This window comes from Mirounga angustirostris, unplaced genomic scaffold (assembly GCF_029215605.1).
Source record: "Mirounga angustirostris isolate CCGP_5_RB_7025 unplaced genomic scaffold, mMirAng1.0.hap1 SCAF_11, whole genome shotgun sequence".
Classification (NCBI taxonomy): Eukaryota; Metazoa; Chordata; class Mammalia; order Carnivora; family Phocidae; genus Mirounga; species Mirounga angustirostris.
In genome coordinates this window covers 20,804,880-20,824,552 of record NW_026991719.1, presented here as the reverse complement: position 1 = coordinate 20,824,552, position 19,673 = coordinate 20,804,880, and the positions used below count along the sequence as shown (strand labels likewise).

The following is a 19,673-nucleotide window of genomic DNA, read 5'->3' as shown; positions in this document are numbered from 1 at the left end:
CATTCTTTGTGGAGGGAAAAACGTAAACATTTTTTTAAAAGATTTTATTTATGTCAGAGAGAGAGAGAGAGAGCACAAGCAGGGGGAGCGGCAGGCAGAGAGAGAAGGAGAAGCAGGCTCCCCTCTGAGCAGGGAGTCCGATGCAGAACTCGAGCCTAGGACCCTGAGATCATGACCTGAGCCAAAGGCAGACGCTTAACCGACTTAGCCACCCAGGCGTCCCAACATAAACATTTTTGATTAATCCAAACCAAATAGGTATTCTGGCAATGTATTTTAAGATTTATTTATTTACTTGAGAGAGTGTGAGAGAGAGCGAGCGCGCACATGCTCGTGCACGTGACGGGGAGGGGCAGAGGGAGAGGGAGAGAGAGTCCCAAGCCAACTCTGAGCTGAGCATGGAGCCCGACATGGGCCCTCGATTTCACAACCCTGAGATCACGACCTGAGCCGAAACCAAAAGTCGGACGCTTAACCAACTGCTCCACGCAGGCACCCCAGGTATTCTGGCAACATATTAATATAATAAGTGACTATATATTTCTCCAGGTTGTTAGATGAGCCCTCGGTTCTTCACCGTGCAGGCTTACCCCAGGACAGCTCATAACATGGCAGCTGGTTTCCAGCAGAGTGATCAGCCAGAAAATGAGAAAGCACACTCAAGACAGAAGTCACAATCTTTTGTAACCTAATCTCAGAAGTGACATTCCATCCCTTTTGTCACTCAGTCCAGCCCACACTCAAGGGAAGAGAATTACTGCATAAGAATGAAACTAACAGGAGCGCCTGGGTGGCTCAGTTGGTTAAGCGACTGCCTTCGGCTCAGGTCATGATCCTGGAGTCCCGGGATCGAGTCCCACATCGGGCTCCCTGCTTAGCAGGGAGTCTGCTTCTCCCTCTGACCCTCCCCCCTCTCATGCTCTCTCTCTCTATCTCATTCTCTCTCTCAAATAAATAAATAAAATCTTAAAAAAAAAAAAGAATGAAACTAACAGGCAGGGAATCACTGGGTGCCATCTTAGAAACTGCCTATCAGAGAGGGCCATTGCCCTGGATAAATGGTGGGAATACAGGAAAACATGAATAAATATATTATTTGCCAACTTGTTGGGATATGTATTATGCAACATATGCTATAATATGCTATTACAAAAAGCCCACAGATTCAGCGTGCAACGGCTAAGAGATGGGGGAAATCTAAGGCCTTAAGAAATCTGAGAGGAAGTCAAAGGCAGACTTTTAAATGACTGCTTACCATCAAACTCCTTACCCAAGGAAAATACAAGAAGGCAAATTCTGTACCAGATACATTTTTCAGCTGCTCTGGATTTAATGTTTATGTAAAATAGATGTGGTTTTGGATTTCTGACTCATCAGATACAATATAAATATTAAAGAAGTCCAGCCACTTAGAGAACCAACTATGAAGCCTGAAATACCAGTGTTGTCAGGGTATCAGGATTAGTAACCTTTATCTTCTTAAACTCTATGAACTGATACACTGTAATCTCTCTGGGATGAGTTCTTCCATTAAGCTAATGTGATTTTGTCCTTGGAAACCTGAAGACTGTGGGGTATTCCTAATTCCAAAATATATCAGTGAGACTCTTTAAATAGGATTCTCCACCAGTTTCCATAGCACTGACCATATATCTTGAAACCTTAACTGATTAATCACCAAGATAGCCACAGTCCCTCTCTGTCAACTCTTCTAGTCTCCAGGACATCAAGGCTCCGTGGAAAGTGACTGACTGTCCTAAGGAAGGAACACTTCCTTTGAGAAAAGGCTGGAGGCGGGCGCCTGGGTGGCTCAGTTGGTTAAGCGACTGCCTTCGTTCGGCTCAGGTCATGATCCTGGAGTCCTGGGATCGAGTCCCGCATCGGGCACCCTGCTCAGCAGGGAGTCTGCTTCTCCCTCTCCCACTCCTCCCTCTTGTGCTCTTTCTGTCTCTCACTCTCTCTCTCAAATAAATAAATAAAATCTTAAAAAAAAAAAAAAGGCTGGAGGCTCGTATGAGACTAGATGGCTTAAGTGAAGCCACCAATAAATATAAGCTGAATGGAATGAAATTCTCCCTGCAGAATTTGTAAAAATTTGGGAAGGCTGGACTAAAACCTACTGAAGGTGACTTTCTCTTGAAAGAAATGGCACCTTCAGGCTTCCTCCTTACAAGGATGGGAAAACACTGACCACACGCACTGATTCCAAAATGGGGGGTTATTTACTTGGAGCAGTAAGGAAATATTTGGTATTTTATGTTTTATGCCTTTCATTATTATAAGTCAAGGATTACCAAACTATGACCCGAAGGCCAAATCGACACTGCCCCTTGTTTTTGTCAATAAAGTTTTACTGGAACACAGCCATGCCCATGTGTTTCTGTACCGTCTCTGGTTATAATGGTGTAGCTGAGTAGCAGCCGTGGAGCCCATGTGGTTCTCAAAGCTGAAAATACTCACTACCCGACCCTTTACAGAAAAGCACTTAATTCCTATTATAGAGAGGGTTACAAAGGTACATATTCTATTGTTTCATCTTTTAAAAGATTTTATTTATTTATATGCCAGAGAGAGAGTGTGCGCACAAACATGGGGAGCGGCAGGCAGAGGGAGAAGCAGGCTCCCTGCCGAACAAGGAGACCGATGTGGGACTCTATCCCAGGACCCATCGCGGGACTCAATCCCAGGACCTGGGGCTCATGACCTGAGCCCAAGGCATACAATCAACCGACTGAGCCACCCAGGCATCCCCTATTATTTCATCCTAACAATAACCCAGTAAGTTGAACAGAAGAGACACTATACTCATGAGGAAACTGGACCAGGAGGCTTTCTGCAAGGTCACAAATCTAGTTCATGCTCTTTCCTCTAAAGTCTCTTTGTGGAGGGACACGAAGAGAAACTCTTATTCTCCTATTCCCCAGCCTGCACGATTTATCTTTTTTTTTTTTTTTTTAAGGCACAAGTTCTCCTCACAGTACTCTTATATAAGATTTTCCATAGTTGGCTCAGGCAACTGAAAGTCTTTGGAATTTTAACAAATGCTGATGCAGGATGCTACAATGAACATCCTCATTTTTCCCCATGTAAAATGTTGATGCTAGGGCATGTAAGGCAAAATGTTCCACTTTATAGATGTTTAAATTTGCTCTAATTAAAACCGGAATCCTTATTTCAGTATGTTCTTTGGCTTTTCTTGGATGAAGGTCAAATGATATTGGAGAAGAGATGGAATGAGCACATCAGGGAATGTCCTATTGCATATTCCAGATTCCTCTCAAATGAATGCATAACCCCTGTGGTAAAACGTAAGAAAATCCTTATATCTGCTATTTAAAAAAAAAAAAAAAAAAAAAAAGGCTTTTGGGGCACCTGACTGGCTCAGTCGGTAGAGAGTGCGACTCTTGATCTAGGGGTTATGAGTTTGAGCCCCACGTTTGGTGCAGAGATTACTTAAAAACTATAATCTTTTTTTTAAAAAAGGCTTCTTATTAAGGCATTCTTTTGAGAGAATCTGTTAGTAGCTAAAGAAACTCATCACCTCCATTTCTGTATGTTTAATATGCATACTTTTCATTGCCAAGAAAGAATCCCCACACTGCTTTGCATTTTTACTTTGAGAATCCTCAATGTATACTTTTTAATGCTTAGTCCAAAGCTAATGACAAAATGGGTATTACTGATTTGCAAACTGTTGCTATCCATTTAAAGCTATGTCACATTCACAACTCAAGGAAAAGGGAAAGGGAAAGCAGTCTGTCCTCCACGGTACAGTTCTTAAGTCACTGGATTCTCTGAAGCCTGTGACCTTGTTCAGCTGCCTCTACGCCTGCATTTCCCTCACTTCGCAGATGGAAGCAGAGAGTTCCGAGGGAAGGCAGGTAGTAAAGGACACAGCAGAATGACAGAGTGCCTGAAACCTAATTCCCCAGGACAGGCAAATGGTGCCGAGGGAGGTCTACCTGCTAGCCTGTATGCATCTTGCCATGCAGGGCAGCCGCCTTCCCGCATGAAGACAGGACCACTGACACTGCAGAGTGTGCAAGGGATTCGTTGAGATGGCACTAGCGAGAGGGCTGGTTCTGAATACTGCCTGCATCATTTCTGGAGTCTTTTCTTGCATGCATTAGGAAAAACTGAAATGCTCTCAAAGTAGGAACTGAAGGAAAGTAGGGATCTGAAACCTGCTTGAAAATAAGCCCAAAAAAGCAGTGTGATACCTGGGAAAGAACTCTGGACCAATGTAAGACTGAGGATTTTTTTTTTTTTTAAGATTTTATTTATTTGACAGAGAGAGACATAGCAAGAGAGGGAACACAAGCAGGGGGAGTGGGAGAGGGAGAAGTAGGCTTCCCACCGAGCAGGGAGCCCAATGCGGGGCTCGATCCCAGGACCCTGGGATCATGATCCGAGCCGAAGGCAGACGCTTAACGACTGAGCCACCCAGGCACCCCAAGACTGAGGATTTGTAGACTCTTTATAAATACTGACCGGTGGGGCATTAGGCTACCCCATCTCTACCACCAAACGGCTCTAGCCCTTATTGGCAAATAACCTGTGTTTGGACTTCTCCACTTGTTCATTCAACAAATATTTATTGAGTACCCAAGTGGGTGTCGCGTACAACTGGGGGTGAATTAAGGAATCAAAAGATAAATTAGTGTGACTGCTGTACTTTAGCACCACAGTTTGGCATTCTAGCTGGATTAAAAGATATATAAATAAGTAAAGAGAGACAACTCCATGAAGCCACAAGAGAGCACAAATTATTAACTCATTCAACAAGTATTTATTGCGTGCCTACTATGTGCCAGATACTGTTCTAAGCCTTGGGGATACAGGAACGAACCAGACAGACAAAAATGCCGGTCTTGGGTGCCTGGGTGGCTCAGTTGGTTAAGTGACTGCCTTCGGCTCAGGTCATGATCCTGGAGTCCCGGGATCGAGTCCCGCATCGGGCTCCCTGCTCAGCAGGGAGTCTGCTTCGTCCTCTGACCCTATCCCCTCTCATGTGTTCTCTCTCTCTCAAATAAATAAATAAAATTAAAAAAAAAAAATGCCGGTCTTCACAAGACGGAGAGTCTGGTGAAATTACAGACATGATTGACATAAAGAGAACAATCCATTAGAGACAGGAGAAAGCTAAATAAAATAGAAGGCAGGCAACCCAGAAATATGAGTTACTTTTATTATTACTGCAATACACCTAATAGATCACAACTCAATTATTGTCAGCACAGATTATTGGACATTTATGTAATTTTTCAAGTGTAAATAAATTCTGAGGCAATGGAGCAGGCTTACTGTGTTACTGCCACCCTCAAAATGGTCCATCTATTGGCCCTGATTTTAAAAATATGGCTCACTCCAAAAGCCATCCAACGCAACACCATCCAGCTGCCGTCTGGTCTACAGCCGCTGCAGGCAGCCGCTTTCATTCACAAGCGGAGCCAGTGGAGGGGGGACTTGAGATGGAGAGAGGATAAATTCCATTTGTGCTATTAAAAAAAAAAGTAGAACAGTGAACCCAGTAGTTGAAAAGTGAAGAGAAAAAGAAGAAAACAGTAATCTTGCTATAGAAACTGGAGAATTATGTTCTTGCTCTCCCCCACTTTTTTTGCTTTCACACTCTACAAACTCTAGCACCCCGAACAACTCAGTCTCCTGCTATTTCCAGCACTTTAAAGAAACTTTTCAACATTTTTGTTTGACACATTTTTTCAACAGGGAGGTGAAGACAATAAGTAAACAGGTAGTGAAGGGCTATTTAGAGAGCTGGTCAGTCACAGTAATAAGAAAGGGAAAAAAGCCACCAGAACAGAACATCCATCCTACGTGCGGCAGCCTCAGACGGCACATGACCTCTGACAAACAGTTTTCAGAGTAATTTTAATGCTCCTCTGGATTTAACTTGACTAACTGGTAGCAATTGAGCACATCTCCCCCCCGCCCTTTTTTCCGTGGCAGCAGTTATCTAAAATGCTACAATAACAGCATCAAAAGTAGAATGGTGGAAGATTGGTTTTCCATTGTGCTGCTGAACTGGCATAATGCCCACTTTAAAAGCAATTCGCTGCTCATCACTGAAATCTGGCAGACACGACACTAAATGCCTTGAGGGAAAAAAAGGGACTTGAGAAGGGGGAACCCACTCCAACCACCACGCAAGGGGAAAAAGCGCCATAGATGATGAATCTGGGTAAGAAGAGAAAATTGCCAAATGGAAAGTTGAGCATTGCATGCAGACTCCCAACAGGCTGTACTTAATTTGCTAGAAGAAGATTTCGTCTACAGGTCTGCATTAGCACTAGCAGAACAAAACAAAAGCAAAATACATATTTATGTCTGTCTATTGTTCTGATGAAGCAAAAACCCAGTGAGTTCCGTCAATCATGTGTCAAACACGTCTTCCCCGTTTTATTTACCACCAAATATAATGAGTAAATATGTGATAATAAAACTCTTCTTTTTACATGGACATATACAATTTTTCCTCCTGCTAAATACAGGTAATGATTTAGGAAGCTTTCAAAATGTCTTTTTACTGTCAATAAAACTAATTCTATTCCTATTTTCATGTAAAAAAAAGGCTTTACGAATGAAAATTCAAATTAAAATTCTGATTATAGTGTAGTGTGACAACACCTGTATTTATAATTTTACTGTCAGCTAGCTTGTAGTGTTTAACAATAGCTCGAAGTAGAAAAGTAATTGGAATTTGTCTGTAACATGCCAGATGACGGCATCGGGAGCTTTGCTACGCTACAGCAAATTTGGTTTGATGGCAAAATAACCTCACTGAGATTTCTGTAAATCAAAGGTTATTGGGGCTGGAGAGGGGGAAGGTCTCCCAGGATAAATTCCACAAGACCCCTTCTGGAATGTACAAAATCTCAGAGTTAAACCCCCCCCCCCCCCCCCCCCCCCCAAATCTCAGCGTTTCCACCTGAGGAGTCAAGACTGCCATGACCCTGACTTGCGCTCCTGGCCTGTCATCTCCCCTTGCAGCCTCGAAAACGGAGCCGATACAATTTAGTTTCTAGAGTTCCTCTAGAAAACCAAAGACCTGATAAATAAACAACAGCGGCGAAACCCTGTTGTTTCTAAAACAGACCAATGACGTCATGTAACTATGAACTTGCCAGAAGTGGGTGGGATGGGGCATCCATCAAATGAGGGGAAGCATACCTGGGGACTGAAAAGCACCAAGGTGGAACAGGGCAAGACCATGTGAGTGACAAGGAATGGAACGCTCCCCATTTCTCAAAGGCTGCATAGCCAGGAGCTCTAGAGATGTTTATTGTATTCATTCATTTTCAATAACCACAGATAAATAATATAGGTACCCACACAGATGCCTTAGATTTGCTATTTATCAAAAGATTAAGAGAAAACTTACACATCCCACTTATACTTTTACTGAAGCAATATGGAGAAGGAAATTATTTAAAGCAGTGTTCTGCTGTCACCCTGAATCTTTCAAAACTCATAAACACATGCTAATCTCCACACACAACTTGCCTCACTCTAGTCTACAAGTGAAAAGCCCATCTTTTTCATTATCCTGAAGATGAAAAAAAAAAAAAAAAGAAGCCACATACAAAAGAAAAACAGAATGACAGTGATGTTTTAGTTTACACTAGATACGGCAACACACACAAACTGTCAAAACTATGGAATGAAAAAAGCTGTTATCAAGCAACTGTCAAGAGAGTCCTCTGAGATTTGGAAATCTTGTGTTTATTGTAACTACTGCACATTACACAAAGAAAGAAACATCCCTCTCCTTGCTCTTGCTGCTAAATATCATGCAAGAGAACACAGGCTTCTCCCTCAGTATTTAGATTAATTCTTCCCCCTGTGTGTAATTCTGTGCTTGACAGAGCTGCTTCCCTCCTCCTAGCTTTTCTAGTGTGGCCAAAGTTCAGAGAGAAAACTCCAAGTTACCTCAAACATTATTTCATTTCGAAAACCATCACCACCCTCATTTCATGTTGGTAACTGGTTGTCTATCTGTAAGAGTGGAATCTGTTAACATCAAAATGCAGAGACTTCACCTGAATGATTTTCCTGACTTAGGGAGTTCTACAAAGAGAAACATATAGTTGAAAAGACACACACACTTACCATCAAATGATTTTAATCTGTTACTCTTTCTCTTTCCATCTCTCTATTAGTGGATACACAGAGAAATTCCTCAAGGAAAATCACTATCTCATAAGGGGGAGACAGGGGAAAATACAGGGTCCAAATCTTTTCCATAGTGCACAGATATTAGTGATTTATAGGTCATTTCCCCCATCCCAAACTCAAGGGGCAGATTCCCTTATAATTTTACCCAAGCTGGTACATTTTATTATATTCCTAACCCGGTCTTTCCCTCTAAACACAGAGGCAACATCACTCACAGCCTGACTTCATTCCTGTTGGAGGCCCACATGGCCCGCTCAGCTAAGCGCAGAGCAGGCCCTCATCACCTACAGCAGCAGCTGCTCCTTGATTAATGTAAGTAAAGGCATTCTTCGGGTGTTTCCATTTTTCTTTTTCATGTTTCCTTTAGATGCAGAATACTCGCCCTCTGACATTCCTCAGGACGGAGAAAAACTGGACAGCAGAACCCTTATTACAAGTGTAATTGCCTGCATTCAGACAAACCATGGGCCAAATCAAATCACAAAATACATTACTGCAAAAAAAATGTTACCAGTGCATGGGCTGACGTACAGAACAATAGTCCTAACTCCTGACCAAGGAGATTCCACTGAATTTATTTCCGTACATTTTGTTGGCATCCCTCCCTGTGCGGAGAGCTAATGAGCACATCAGAACACTATTGATGAACATGTCCACCATCTCAGTGATGGAGAAAAGAAGTCAACGAGTCTTAAGTGGATCTTGGCTCTAAATAGGTTATAATGGTTACCCAATACTTAGAAGATACTTATTTTGGGTTTCAGTGACCTGGTATGACTCAAGTCAGCAACAGAATAGGTCAGTCAAATTTTAACCTGAGGTAAAAACAGTTTTAGTGATGTCAGTTTTATAAAAATGAAGATGACTGCCAAGTAAAGAAAATCTAAATTCCTCTAAAACCCTTATGTAAGCTTTTATGATTTGAAAACACTCCCTCAATTATTAAGGAAGGGAAAAAGAGGGATATTGATGCTTTATCACTTGCATTCTTTACTACTATTTTCGGTTAAGTGGCCAATTTACAACACTTTCATGTAATGAAAATCAAGTTTTATGCAATTATTTTAATACCAACCAGTTCTCTGCTAATGACATTTTATTTGAGGTAAAGAGTTAAAAAAAATTTTTCCCCGGAGCCTAAGGACATTTTTGACAAGGTTTAGGTGGATAAAAGAGCTATAAGTTGGTGAAGACAACTGGTCCATTAAGGAAGTTTGGGGACATCTGTAACAAAGTTGGGGACTTAGTTTTAGTTATTTACACAATTTACAAACCATTAGCATTGTGCACAAGGTAGTTAAGTTAAAATGTGCTCTAGAGCTACTGTTTGGATTTGAATCCTAGCTGCCATCAACTTGCTGTGTTACCTTGAGCAGGTTTCTTAACCTCTCTGTACCTCTATCTCATCTGTAGAACAGGATAACAACAGTACTTACTTCATAAGGTGTTGTAAGAATTAAATAATTAAGATGCAGAAAATGCTTACAATAGCATCTGGCACTTAGTGTTCTATAAATATTTCTCCGTTTGCACTTAGTGTTCAATAAATACTTCTCAAAACTGGACGGCTTGATTTTCCAGATAGAAAGGCCCCAGAAACAGCCTAGCACTGTGTATAAAAACTGTCCCAAACTGAGACACACTATTGTGAATGTGTCCATGACTGAGTGCAAAACAGATCCTTCAAGTTTCATAAAAGGAACAAGCAATTTAAGGTCACATATAGGAAGGATTAAGAATCAGATAAGCTTTCAAAAAAGACAGTAGAACAATGTTTCCGAAATTTTGAAGGAAACGGAGTTCCAGTCTAGAATTCTGTAACTAGTGATTAGGTTTGAGGGCAGATTAAGGACATTTTAAGACAAACAACATCTCAAACATTTCATCTGCCATAGATCCTTTTCCAGGAAGCCACCTGGAAGAGGTACTCTACCTCTCCCCAAAGGAGGAACAGTAAACAAAGATGGAGAATCCAGGACACGAGGACTCTGGGTGAAGGTAAGGGGAGGTCCTCAGGATAACAGCTCTGTACCAGGCCATGAGGGCCCCGAGCCCAGAATACCAGGTATGTTTGAACTGGATGAAGAACAGGTTTAGATAACCAGGGGAAGGGTTGGTATGTATAAATACTGACTGCTGGCTGGCCAGAAGTGTGATCTAACTGCCTCCTGAGCACGGGAGAGGGGGCGGGAAGTGTGCATTTGTGGTGGGGGTGGGAGCGGGCACCAGGTCCTCACAGTCCACTGTAGGAAACAAGCAGAGAAGGCACTCTGGGCCTGTTGTTTAGAGATAAGGACAGAGTACTAGAAATAGATGACAAATGAGTTACAACTGGGTGCTTTCAAGGTCTGGGGGATGCGAGTACTCTGAGAAAGGGGACAGCTTTTTCTAACCAGCTATACTGAACTTTTTTTTTTTTTTTAAGATTTTACTTATTCATTTGAGAGAGAGAGAGCACAACCAGGGGGGAGGGCAGAGGGAAAGGGAAAAGGACACTCCCCGTTGAGCAGGGAGCCCGACTTGGGGCTCGAATCCCAAGACTCTGAAATCATGACCTCAGCCAAAGGCAGATGCTTAACCGACTGAGCCACCCACACACCCCTATACTGAACTTTTCATACCTCAAATTACACACACATGTAACTGCTAAAATTAAAGAGTCAACCAACCAACAAAATGTCTCCCATCCATCCCGTGCCCCTTCTCAGAAGCAATCATTTTAGCCTATTTCTCTGCCCGCCTGGGAATATTTAGGAAGCTCTATTAACTTGTAACAAGTGGCAGGAAAGCCTTGGCTATCTAGAACATTTGGGGTAGCTGAGTTTGCTGAGAAGACGAGTTTATTATGTGAATGACAGCAACCTTTTCTTTTTTTCTTTTTAAAGATTTTTTATTTGAGAGTGAGAGAGAAAGAGAGAGAGAATGTGAGCAGAGGGAAGGGGCAGAGGCAGAGGGAGAGAGAATCCTCAAGCATTTTCCCCGCTGAGTGCAGTGTGACTCAGGGCTTGATCCCAGGACCCTGAGATCACGACCTGAGTCAAAATCAAGAGTCGGCCGCTTAATCGACTGAGCCACCCAGGCACCCCAGCACCCTTTCTAAAATATACATTACAAGGTGCTGAACTCTCTTGAAAACTGAGAGTGTGCACTCTGAACACTGTTTACTCTGATGACCCAAAGCTGAAGTTGTGTGTACAGAGGTGGGCAGGATACAGGCCGACAACACGGCACTGGAACTTGCTTTCTTCCAGTGAAACTTCCACATTTCAGGTTGCTTTGGGGCCAGATCGATTCTCCAAAATGGCCTAGTGACGCCATTCTGGCTCTGTAACTTTCTAGGGCAGGGCCTCTGCAGGATTTTTTGTACTGACAACCTCTTTGGGCAGTCTACTGAAGCCCATGGATCCCTTCTCAGAATGTTTTTATTTTTACTTTTTTAAAAAAAAGATTTATTTATTTATTTGAGAGAGAGAGAGAAAGAGAACGCAAGCAAGCGGGGGTGGAGGGGCAGAGGGAGAGAAAGAATCTCAACCAGACTTGGCGCTGAGCACAGAGCCCGATGTGGGGCTCGATCTCACCACCCTGAGATCATGACCTGAGCCGAAATCAAGAGTCAGAACGCTTGTTCTGACTGAGCCACCCATGTGCCCCAGAATGTTTTAAAATAGGTAAAATAAAACACAAAGGAAAGCAATTAAGAGTGAAATACATTTATCAAAATATTTAAAGGACATAGGGTATAAAAGTACAAGTACTTTCCTTTGAGGGTGTTAAATGACAAGATGTGGTGCTGTAGCGACTGAAATTTCAAAGCAGAGATGAGACGTAATATTTGAGATATCCACAAGAACTGTAACGTGACCTGAAAAGACCTGTGACTTCTACCGGCGACAAAATCATAGATAGCACTGGTACCACTGTAGTTTGAGGCCTCTCTCCATAAGTGAAGGCAGCACTAAATTCCAGTTAGAGGTTGAGCGAAATAAAGATGTACCTTTCTTCCCACTCAGGTTCGCTGACCCCTAGTTGTAGAGCAGCTGTTCTTAAAAGTGTGGGCCAGGGTCCTCTGAGGGGGAGGCTTGAGCCCCTTTCAGGGCTCCCCAAGGTCAAAACGTCTTGAAAATTTTATAAAGAGGTACTTTATATAAATTTGTCTTTTTTACTCTAATTCTCTCTGAGTCGCTAGGGGAGTGCCCAGAGGCTACATGGTGTGGGATGCCGCCGCAGACTAAATGCAGAGGTGGATATGCAAAATCAGCTGTCTCCTATTAAGGCAGACATTAAAGAGATGTGCAAACGTTTAAAATGTTGCTTTCCTCATAATTTTTTTGGAAAATGTAGTTATTTTCATAAAATGGGTTTCTGTGTTAATACGTAGTGAGTTTATTATTGTTACTTTGAAATGAATTTAAGTCCCTCAGTACTTTTTAAGCACGTAAAGGAGTCCCCGGGCGAGAAGCATGAAAACCACTGTTCCATAGCAAACAATACTGCTGTCCTTCTGTAACATTAGTGACCCTAAGACAGAGGCCGCTTTCCTCATGGCCAGAAAATCATCATCACATTTACTTCTCTTAGTGACCTTTGACTTTACAAAATACTACCTAGAGTTTCCTCAGTATTTAGCCCAGTGCCCCCAGACCCTCCCCTACCAGCTCACCCTCCCACATCTGTTTCACTAGCCCCTAGTTAGGGTTTCTTAACCTATGACACAGCGGGCCAGTAATTCTTTGTTGTGGGACTGTCCTGGGTCCACTGTAGAATGTTTATCAGCAACCCTAACCTCTGCCCGCTAGATGCCAGTAGCACTTGCCCCCAGTTGTGACAATCAACTATGTCTCCAGATTAGTTCCCTACGAAGGCAAAATTGCCCCTGGTTTGGAACCATTGTCTGAGGGCACTTGCGTAGGCTCACTCTTCACATGTGCCCAACCAATACCAGAATTCCTCCTCAGAGTGAGAATTTTTCCTGTCATTCCATTGTTAAGTGACTACTTTTTTTTTTTTTTAATGAAATACTCTCTTGGGTGGGTGGGGATTTCATGGGAAAAAAGGAAACTAGAATGAGGATGAACAGTAAGCTACTCAGAAGAATCTGGGGCTAGAAGAACTGTTTAGATGCTTGAATTCATGACATCTCTGCTTTGAATATAGGCTGAGAATTATAGGCATCCCCAAGAAGAGGAAACAGTAATCTAGTTGGGAGGGGGACAAGGGCCAGAGAGGTCTGATGAGAAAAACTGAACATGTGGGTTTGCTTTGGGTCAGTGAGAGGAGCCAATACAATGCAGATGTCACCAAAGAAAGAAGGTGGTTCCCATGGAGGACTCCTGACTGTGGGGAGATCATGGAGATGGCAATTCAGAACAGCCAGAGGAGAGAGCACGTCTTTATATTTGGTGGATGACTATTTCTCAGGCAAATGGGAGAGGCTGGAGAGGGAACAGGTGACTGCAGGTTCTACATGAAAAGAAGTCTGAGAAAACCAAGGACCCTCCAGATGTGTCAGGACAAAGACAAGATAGGACACTGAAGAATTGTGTTACAGTGAACACAGCCTGAGGCCAGCAGGGTCAACCTAGAAGGCTCAGATGCAGATATAAAACTTGGAAGGAGTTTCTTGATAGGATCACAGCCTTCACCAGCCCCATAAGAAGCCCTTACCCACAACTTCCTCAGGCCAAAGTCTAAGTTTCTTCTTCGCTGCTGAGCGTGGAGCCTGACGCAGGGCTCAATCTCACGACCCTGAGATCATGACCTGAGCCGAAACCAAGTCAGATGCTCAACTGACTGAGCCCCCCAGGTGCCCCCAAAGTCTAAGTTTCTTTGTCTAGTGTCCCTTCTCCAATATGCCAGCCAGAACTGGGTGATGGAAGGATAAAGGATGAGGAAGTGCATGCCCTGTCAACTATGCCAGCTAATTGTCGCAAGGCAAGCTGTCTGTTGATGAAAGAAAGTGGGACTCACCCTGTAAACCTACTTCCTTTTACAGATTCCTAACCTTCTCAGGAAAAGTTACTAAAAAAGCTCTCTCATCTTATCAGAAGAAAACATGGCACAGGCTTTATGGAGACCTTGGTTAGACAAGCAAAGTCATCTGTAAACCTGTGGCAGCCAGGTCTGTGGAAAACCTCTCCTGGAGTGTTGGCTTCCTTCCCTGGCCACAGTAAGCCCCTAGCAATTATTCTGTACAAGGTAGTGCTGCCCCCTGGGTCAGAGCCCCTCTTCCAGGGACTTAGAATTGAGATGGGAAATGAGGGAGAGGTCCGATTTCAGTTCAGGTTTGGGAACTGCAGCGTAAGCAAACTCTGTCCAGTGTGCCCAGAGCAGACAAAGACCCTCTAACTCGAGAGAGAAAGGGAATGAGCTGATGTGCAGATGGGCGGTGGGTACGAGGCCAGATGGCTGCCCAGGCTCTAGATCAGCTGCCTTCCTGGCCCCAAGCTCTGAGAGTCTCTGGATCCTCATGATGAACTTCCCTTTCTTTTTTTTTTTTTAAGACTTTATTTATTTATTTGACAGAGAGAGAGACAGCGAGAGAGGGAACCCAAGCAGGGGGAGTGGGAGATGGAGAAGCAGGCTTCCTGCGGAGCAGGGAGCCCAATGCGGGGCTCGATCCCAGGATCCTGGGATCATGACCTGAGCTGAAGGCAGACGCTTAACGACTGAGCCACCCAGGCGCCCCTGATGAACTGCCCTTTCAACTCAGGAGAGTTTCTGATAGATCTAAGTCAAAGAGACCTAAGTGAAAACTCCAGGGATGGAGGTGGTCCAACAAGAGCAGGTGCTCAGGAAGAGGCGAGCAGACAGGAAAGCACTCGGGCGGGTGATGGACGGAAAAAGCACTAGCACTTTGCAAAGTCAGAAAACCCACCAACATCAGAAGTGTTGTTATAGACACAATAGCAGCTCATAATTTTCCTAAGTTTTTCTGAATATTTTGTCTTAAGTATACTTTCAGGTTCTAGCAACTTTATTTTTTAGAAGTTTTTATTTATTTAAGTAAACTCTACCCCCAGCATGGGGCTCGAACTCATGACCCCAAGATCAAAAGTCACACGCTCCTCTGAGCCAGCCAGGAGCCCTACTGGGTTCTAGCAACTTTAAAAATCATACCCTGAGTTTTGCCTTTGTGAAGGATTTCCTTTTCTCATGAAATCCTTCCTTTAATTAGCTTTTCAAATCCTGAATAATACCTTGGTCCACCTATTAGAGTTGTGAGGTAATACTAATAGCATTCTTACATCCTTTTATAGTCTTTAAGCATAATATTAAAAGTTTAAGGCCATAAAAATATTGATTTACTCCCAATGATAGCATTTACATGGTTAGTAAATGTAAAACCAGCCAGTCTGCCCTCACACTGCTACAGTGCACCTCTGCTTGGATGTATGTTTGGCTGGGAGGTGGACTCATGGGGGCCTGGCAGAGTGAGGCTGACAAGCACTGCAACGAATGCCTTAACAGGTGGATAAAAGTGCCAGGGGAGGGGCGCCTGGGTGGCTTAGTTGTTAGACGTCTGCCTCTGGCTCAGGTCATGATCCCAGGGTTCTGGGATTGAGCCCCACATTGGGCTCCCTGCTCAGCGAGAAGCCTGCTTCTCCCTCTGCTTGTGTTCCCTCTCTCGCTGTGTCTCTCTCTCTGTCCAAAAAAAAAAAAAAAAAAAAATAGTGCCAGGGGACAGTGTGAGGCAGAAGCCCTCTAAAAACCTGCCCAGACTATGATTTGTTGTTTTGCAGTAGTTACACGTCACCCACTACTCATCTCACTGGACCCAATGTGAGTGGAGGTTGATCACACCCCTTTTGCAGTTGCCATGGGCCACAGGTACGAGGCCAGCAGTCCTGGTGTCAATTCCCAGCTGTGTGGTGTAACAGCATCAGGTGCCTCACAGAGGTCAGGGCACATGGAGACCCTCCCAGCTAAGGGGAATCGCAGGGTAGAGAAGGCGCTGCACTGGGTTCTTCTGACCGGAAAAGATGTGACGAAATCACAAGATGGCTACTGATGATCACAAATCTGGACTAATTTATGCGTACATGGGTTTGTATGCCGATGGCACCTCAAATGCGTGTCTTCTATTTGTTATGGGAAGAATGACTAACACTTCTTTGTATTTTTATTTCCAAAAACCTAAAACAAAGACCCGGAGATTTGCCAACATTTACTATTTGGGTGGACACTGGCTGCACTTGCTTGGTCCAAGTTTCAGATGCTACCTGTGCAACTCAGATTTCAAGGTACGCTCTTCTCTCCATCTTCTTGATCCTGTCCTGTGGGCAAGGGTTTGACAGGGAGCCCTCACGGAACTGGTCCACTTTCACTACAGTGGTAGATAGTGGAGCCACTGTTTGCTCAGTGAAGGTGCTTTAGCTAAATTAAACTAGTATGAACTAAACCTCTCAAATGCTCTTTTAAAAGATTCTCACGGGGGGGTGGGTGGGATTAAAGATAACATATATAAAACTTAAAAAAAATAATGTTTCTGGGGCGCCTGGGTGGCTCAGTCGGTTAAGCGTCTGCCTTCGGCTCAGGTCATGATCCCAGGGTCCTGGGATCAAGCCCTGCATCGGGCTCCCTGCTTAGTGGAGAGCCTGCTTCTCCCTCTCCCTGCCAGTCCCCCTGCTTGTGCTTGTGCGTGCTCCCTCTGTCAAATAAATAAAATCTTAAAATAAAAATAATGTTTCTTTAGCCTTATCCAGTTAAGAATTGATCTTTTGTGTATGTTCCACAGGATACGTTATACATGGAAGAGTACACTAGTGCTCTTTCAAATTATCTATATATGTATGATTAAATACTTAAGGGAGTTTAGTAAAAAAAAATAAATAAATAAAGCTAGAGTATGAAATCAAAAAAGTTCAGAGAGGAGTGTTCCTGGTGTAGACTTGAATGGCATTTTAGTTCACCTTCTCCCTGCAGGGATGAATTCTGTCTTAGAATCTTGTCTGGGATACAGAGGGCTGCTTATTTTCTCATCCCTGACCACAGACTATTCTAGCCTTCCCTTCTTCATCACGAGGTTTGGCTACAAGCAGAACAGAAACCATCCCACCACTCCAGCAGAATTAAGAACGCTTCTACACAGGCTCCCTCTCTACCATTAGATTATGGATTCTCAGAGAACTGAGGACACTATGTGTGTGTCTCTTAGAACAAGGAAGGCCTGGCAGAGAGAACACACTTACTACATGTCTGATAAGACTGAACAGGGGGGCAAGTTCGGTGAACTTGGAATCAAAAGTGCTAGAGGCGCACCTGGCTGGCTGAGTCAGAGGAGTGTGTGACTCTCGATCCTGGGGAGGGGGGGTGAGTTTGAACACCACGTAGGGTGTAGAGACTACTTAAATAAATAAAAAACTTAAAAAAATATTTTAAAGAAGTGCTACACTGCTAGATGTTTGGAGGGAGAAATGCAGTCCCATACAAACAGAGCTTACCAAGAAAATGGATTCTGCTTATAGCAAATACTTAATTTGATAATATATGCTAAATGTGGCACTTTAATGTTGGTTAGTAATTTCATTCTTTATATAGTCGTCCAGTTGATTAATATTTTGAAAAGACTGATTTTTATTTTTTAAAAAGATTTATTTATTTATTTGACAGAGAGACACAGCGAGAGAGGGAACACAAGCAGGGGGAGCAGCAGAGGGAGAAGCAGGCTCTCCACTGAGCATGGAGCCCGATGTGGGGCTCGATCCCAGGACCCTGGGATCATGACCTGAGCCGAAGGCAGACGCTTAACCAATTGAGCCACCCAGGCGCCCCAAGATTTATTTATTTATTTTAGACAGAGAGAGCGAATGCGTTTGTGGGGGGAGAGAGAAACTTAAGCAGACTTTGTGCTGAGTGCAGAGTTGGATGCAGGGCTCGATCTCAGGACCCTGAGATCATGACCTGAGCTGAAACCAAGAGGCGGCCGCTTAACCGACTGCGCCACCCAGGTGCCCAAAGTCCAGTTTATTTAGAATGGATACAGGGGATTGAGTATTTTGGTTACCTCAGTATGATGGTTAATGGAAAGGTAATAAAAGATTGTTTACCAATTTTTAAAATGGTAATACAGTATCATATATTAATAACTTACATTCTCTAAGTCTCTTGTATGAGTCAGATAGTATTCTATCATTATGAACACCCACCAATATGGTACAGTGGAAATTTCTAGTTAGAACTTTCTGAATAGCTGGATTTTTATATAAAATTAAATTCCTAGGGGCGCCTGGGTGGCTCAGTCAGTTAAGTATCTGCCTTTGGCTCAGGTCATGATCCAGGGTCCTAGTATTGAGCCCCGCATTAGGCTCCCTGCTCAGCAGGGGAGTCTGCTTCTCCCTTTACCTCCCTCCCTCCCCACTTGTGCTCTCTCTCTGTCTCTCAAATAAATAAATAAGATCTTTTAAAAAATGAGATTACCTAATGCTAAGTCTAAATGTAGTATTATTTTAAGATTTTTTTTAATTTTTTAATTTTTTAAAGATTTTATTTATTTATTTGACAGAGAGAGACACAGCGAGAGAGGGAACACAAGCAGGGGGAGTGGGAGAGGGAGAAGCAGGCTTCATGCTGAGCAGGTAGCCCGATGTGGGGCTCGATCCCAGGACCCTGGGATCATGACCTGAGCCAAAGGCAGATGCTTAACGACTGAGCCACCCAGGCGCCCCTTTTAAAAAGATTTTATTTATTTTTAGAGAGAGAGAGAGAGAGCACAAGCAGGAGGGGGAGAGGGAGAGAGAATCCCAAGTAGACTCAGTGCTGAGTGTGGAGCCTGATGTGGGGCTCAATCTCACAACCCTTAGATCATGATGTGAACTGAAACCAAGAGTTGGATGCTCAACCAACTGTGCCACCCAGATGCCCCAGGATTTTATTTTTTTAATTTTATTTTTTTAAGATTTATTTATTTGAGAGAGCGAGAATGAGAGAGAGTACATGAGAGGGGGGAGGGTTAGAGGGAGAAGCAGGCTCCTTGCTGAGCAGGGAGCCCAATGCGGGACTTGATCCAGGGACTCCAGGATCATGACCTGAGCCGAAGGCAGTCGCTTAACCAACTGAGCCACCCAGGCGCCCTTATTTTTTAAATTTTTAACATGGGGCTCGAATTCATGATCCTGAGATCAAGAGTCGCACACTTTTTTTTTTTAAAGATTTTATTTATTTATTTGAGAGAGAGAGAATGAGAGACAGAGAGCACGAGAGGGAAGAGGGTCAGAGGGAGAAGCAGACCCCCTACTGAGCAGGGAGCCCGATGCAGGACTCGATCCCGGGACTCCAGGATCATGACCTGAGCCGAAGGCAGTCGCTTAACCAACTGAGCCACCCAGGCGCCCAAGAGTCGCACACTCTACCCACCGAGCCAGCCTGGTACCCCTAAATGCAGGATTTTCAATTAATGGGGAAAGGACTTTAAAAAAAAGGAGAAAAGGTAAATGTAAGAGAAGACAGGTAAGAGTACAGTTAAGGGTATTTAGTTGAGGGAA

General features: G+C 43.6%; 1 protein-coding gene across 2 annotated transcripts in view; it reads right to left on the bottom strand.

Moving 5' to 3' along the window:
* Positions 1–19,673, bottom strand: part of POLA1 (DNA polymerase alpha 1, catalytic subunit) — a 296,400-nt gene that overhangs the window by 9,353 nt on the left and 267,374 nt on the right. Inside the window, exon 37 of one of the 2 annotated variants that reach the window (XM_045876011.3) lies at positions 5,373–5,498. The exons of the other annotated variant lie outside the window; for it this stretch is intronic. Within the exon in view, the coding sequence (XP_045731967.1) occupies positions 5,410–5,498 (89 nt within the window). The 3' untranslated portion in view covers positions 5,373–5,409. Of the gene's footprint in view, positions 1–5,372; positions 5,499–19,673 lie in introns of those variants that run through there. 2 annotated transcript variants of the gene reach the window in all.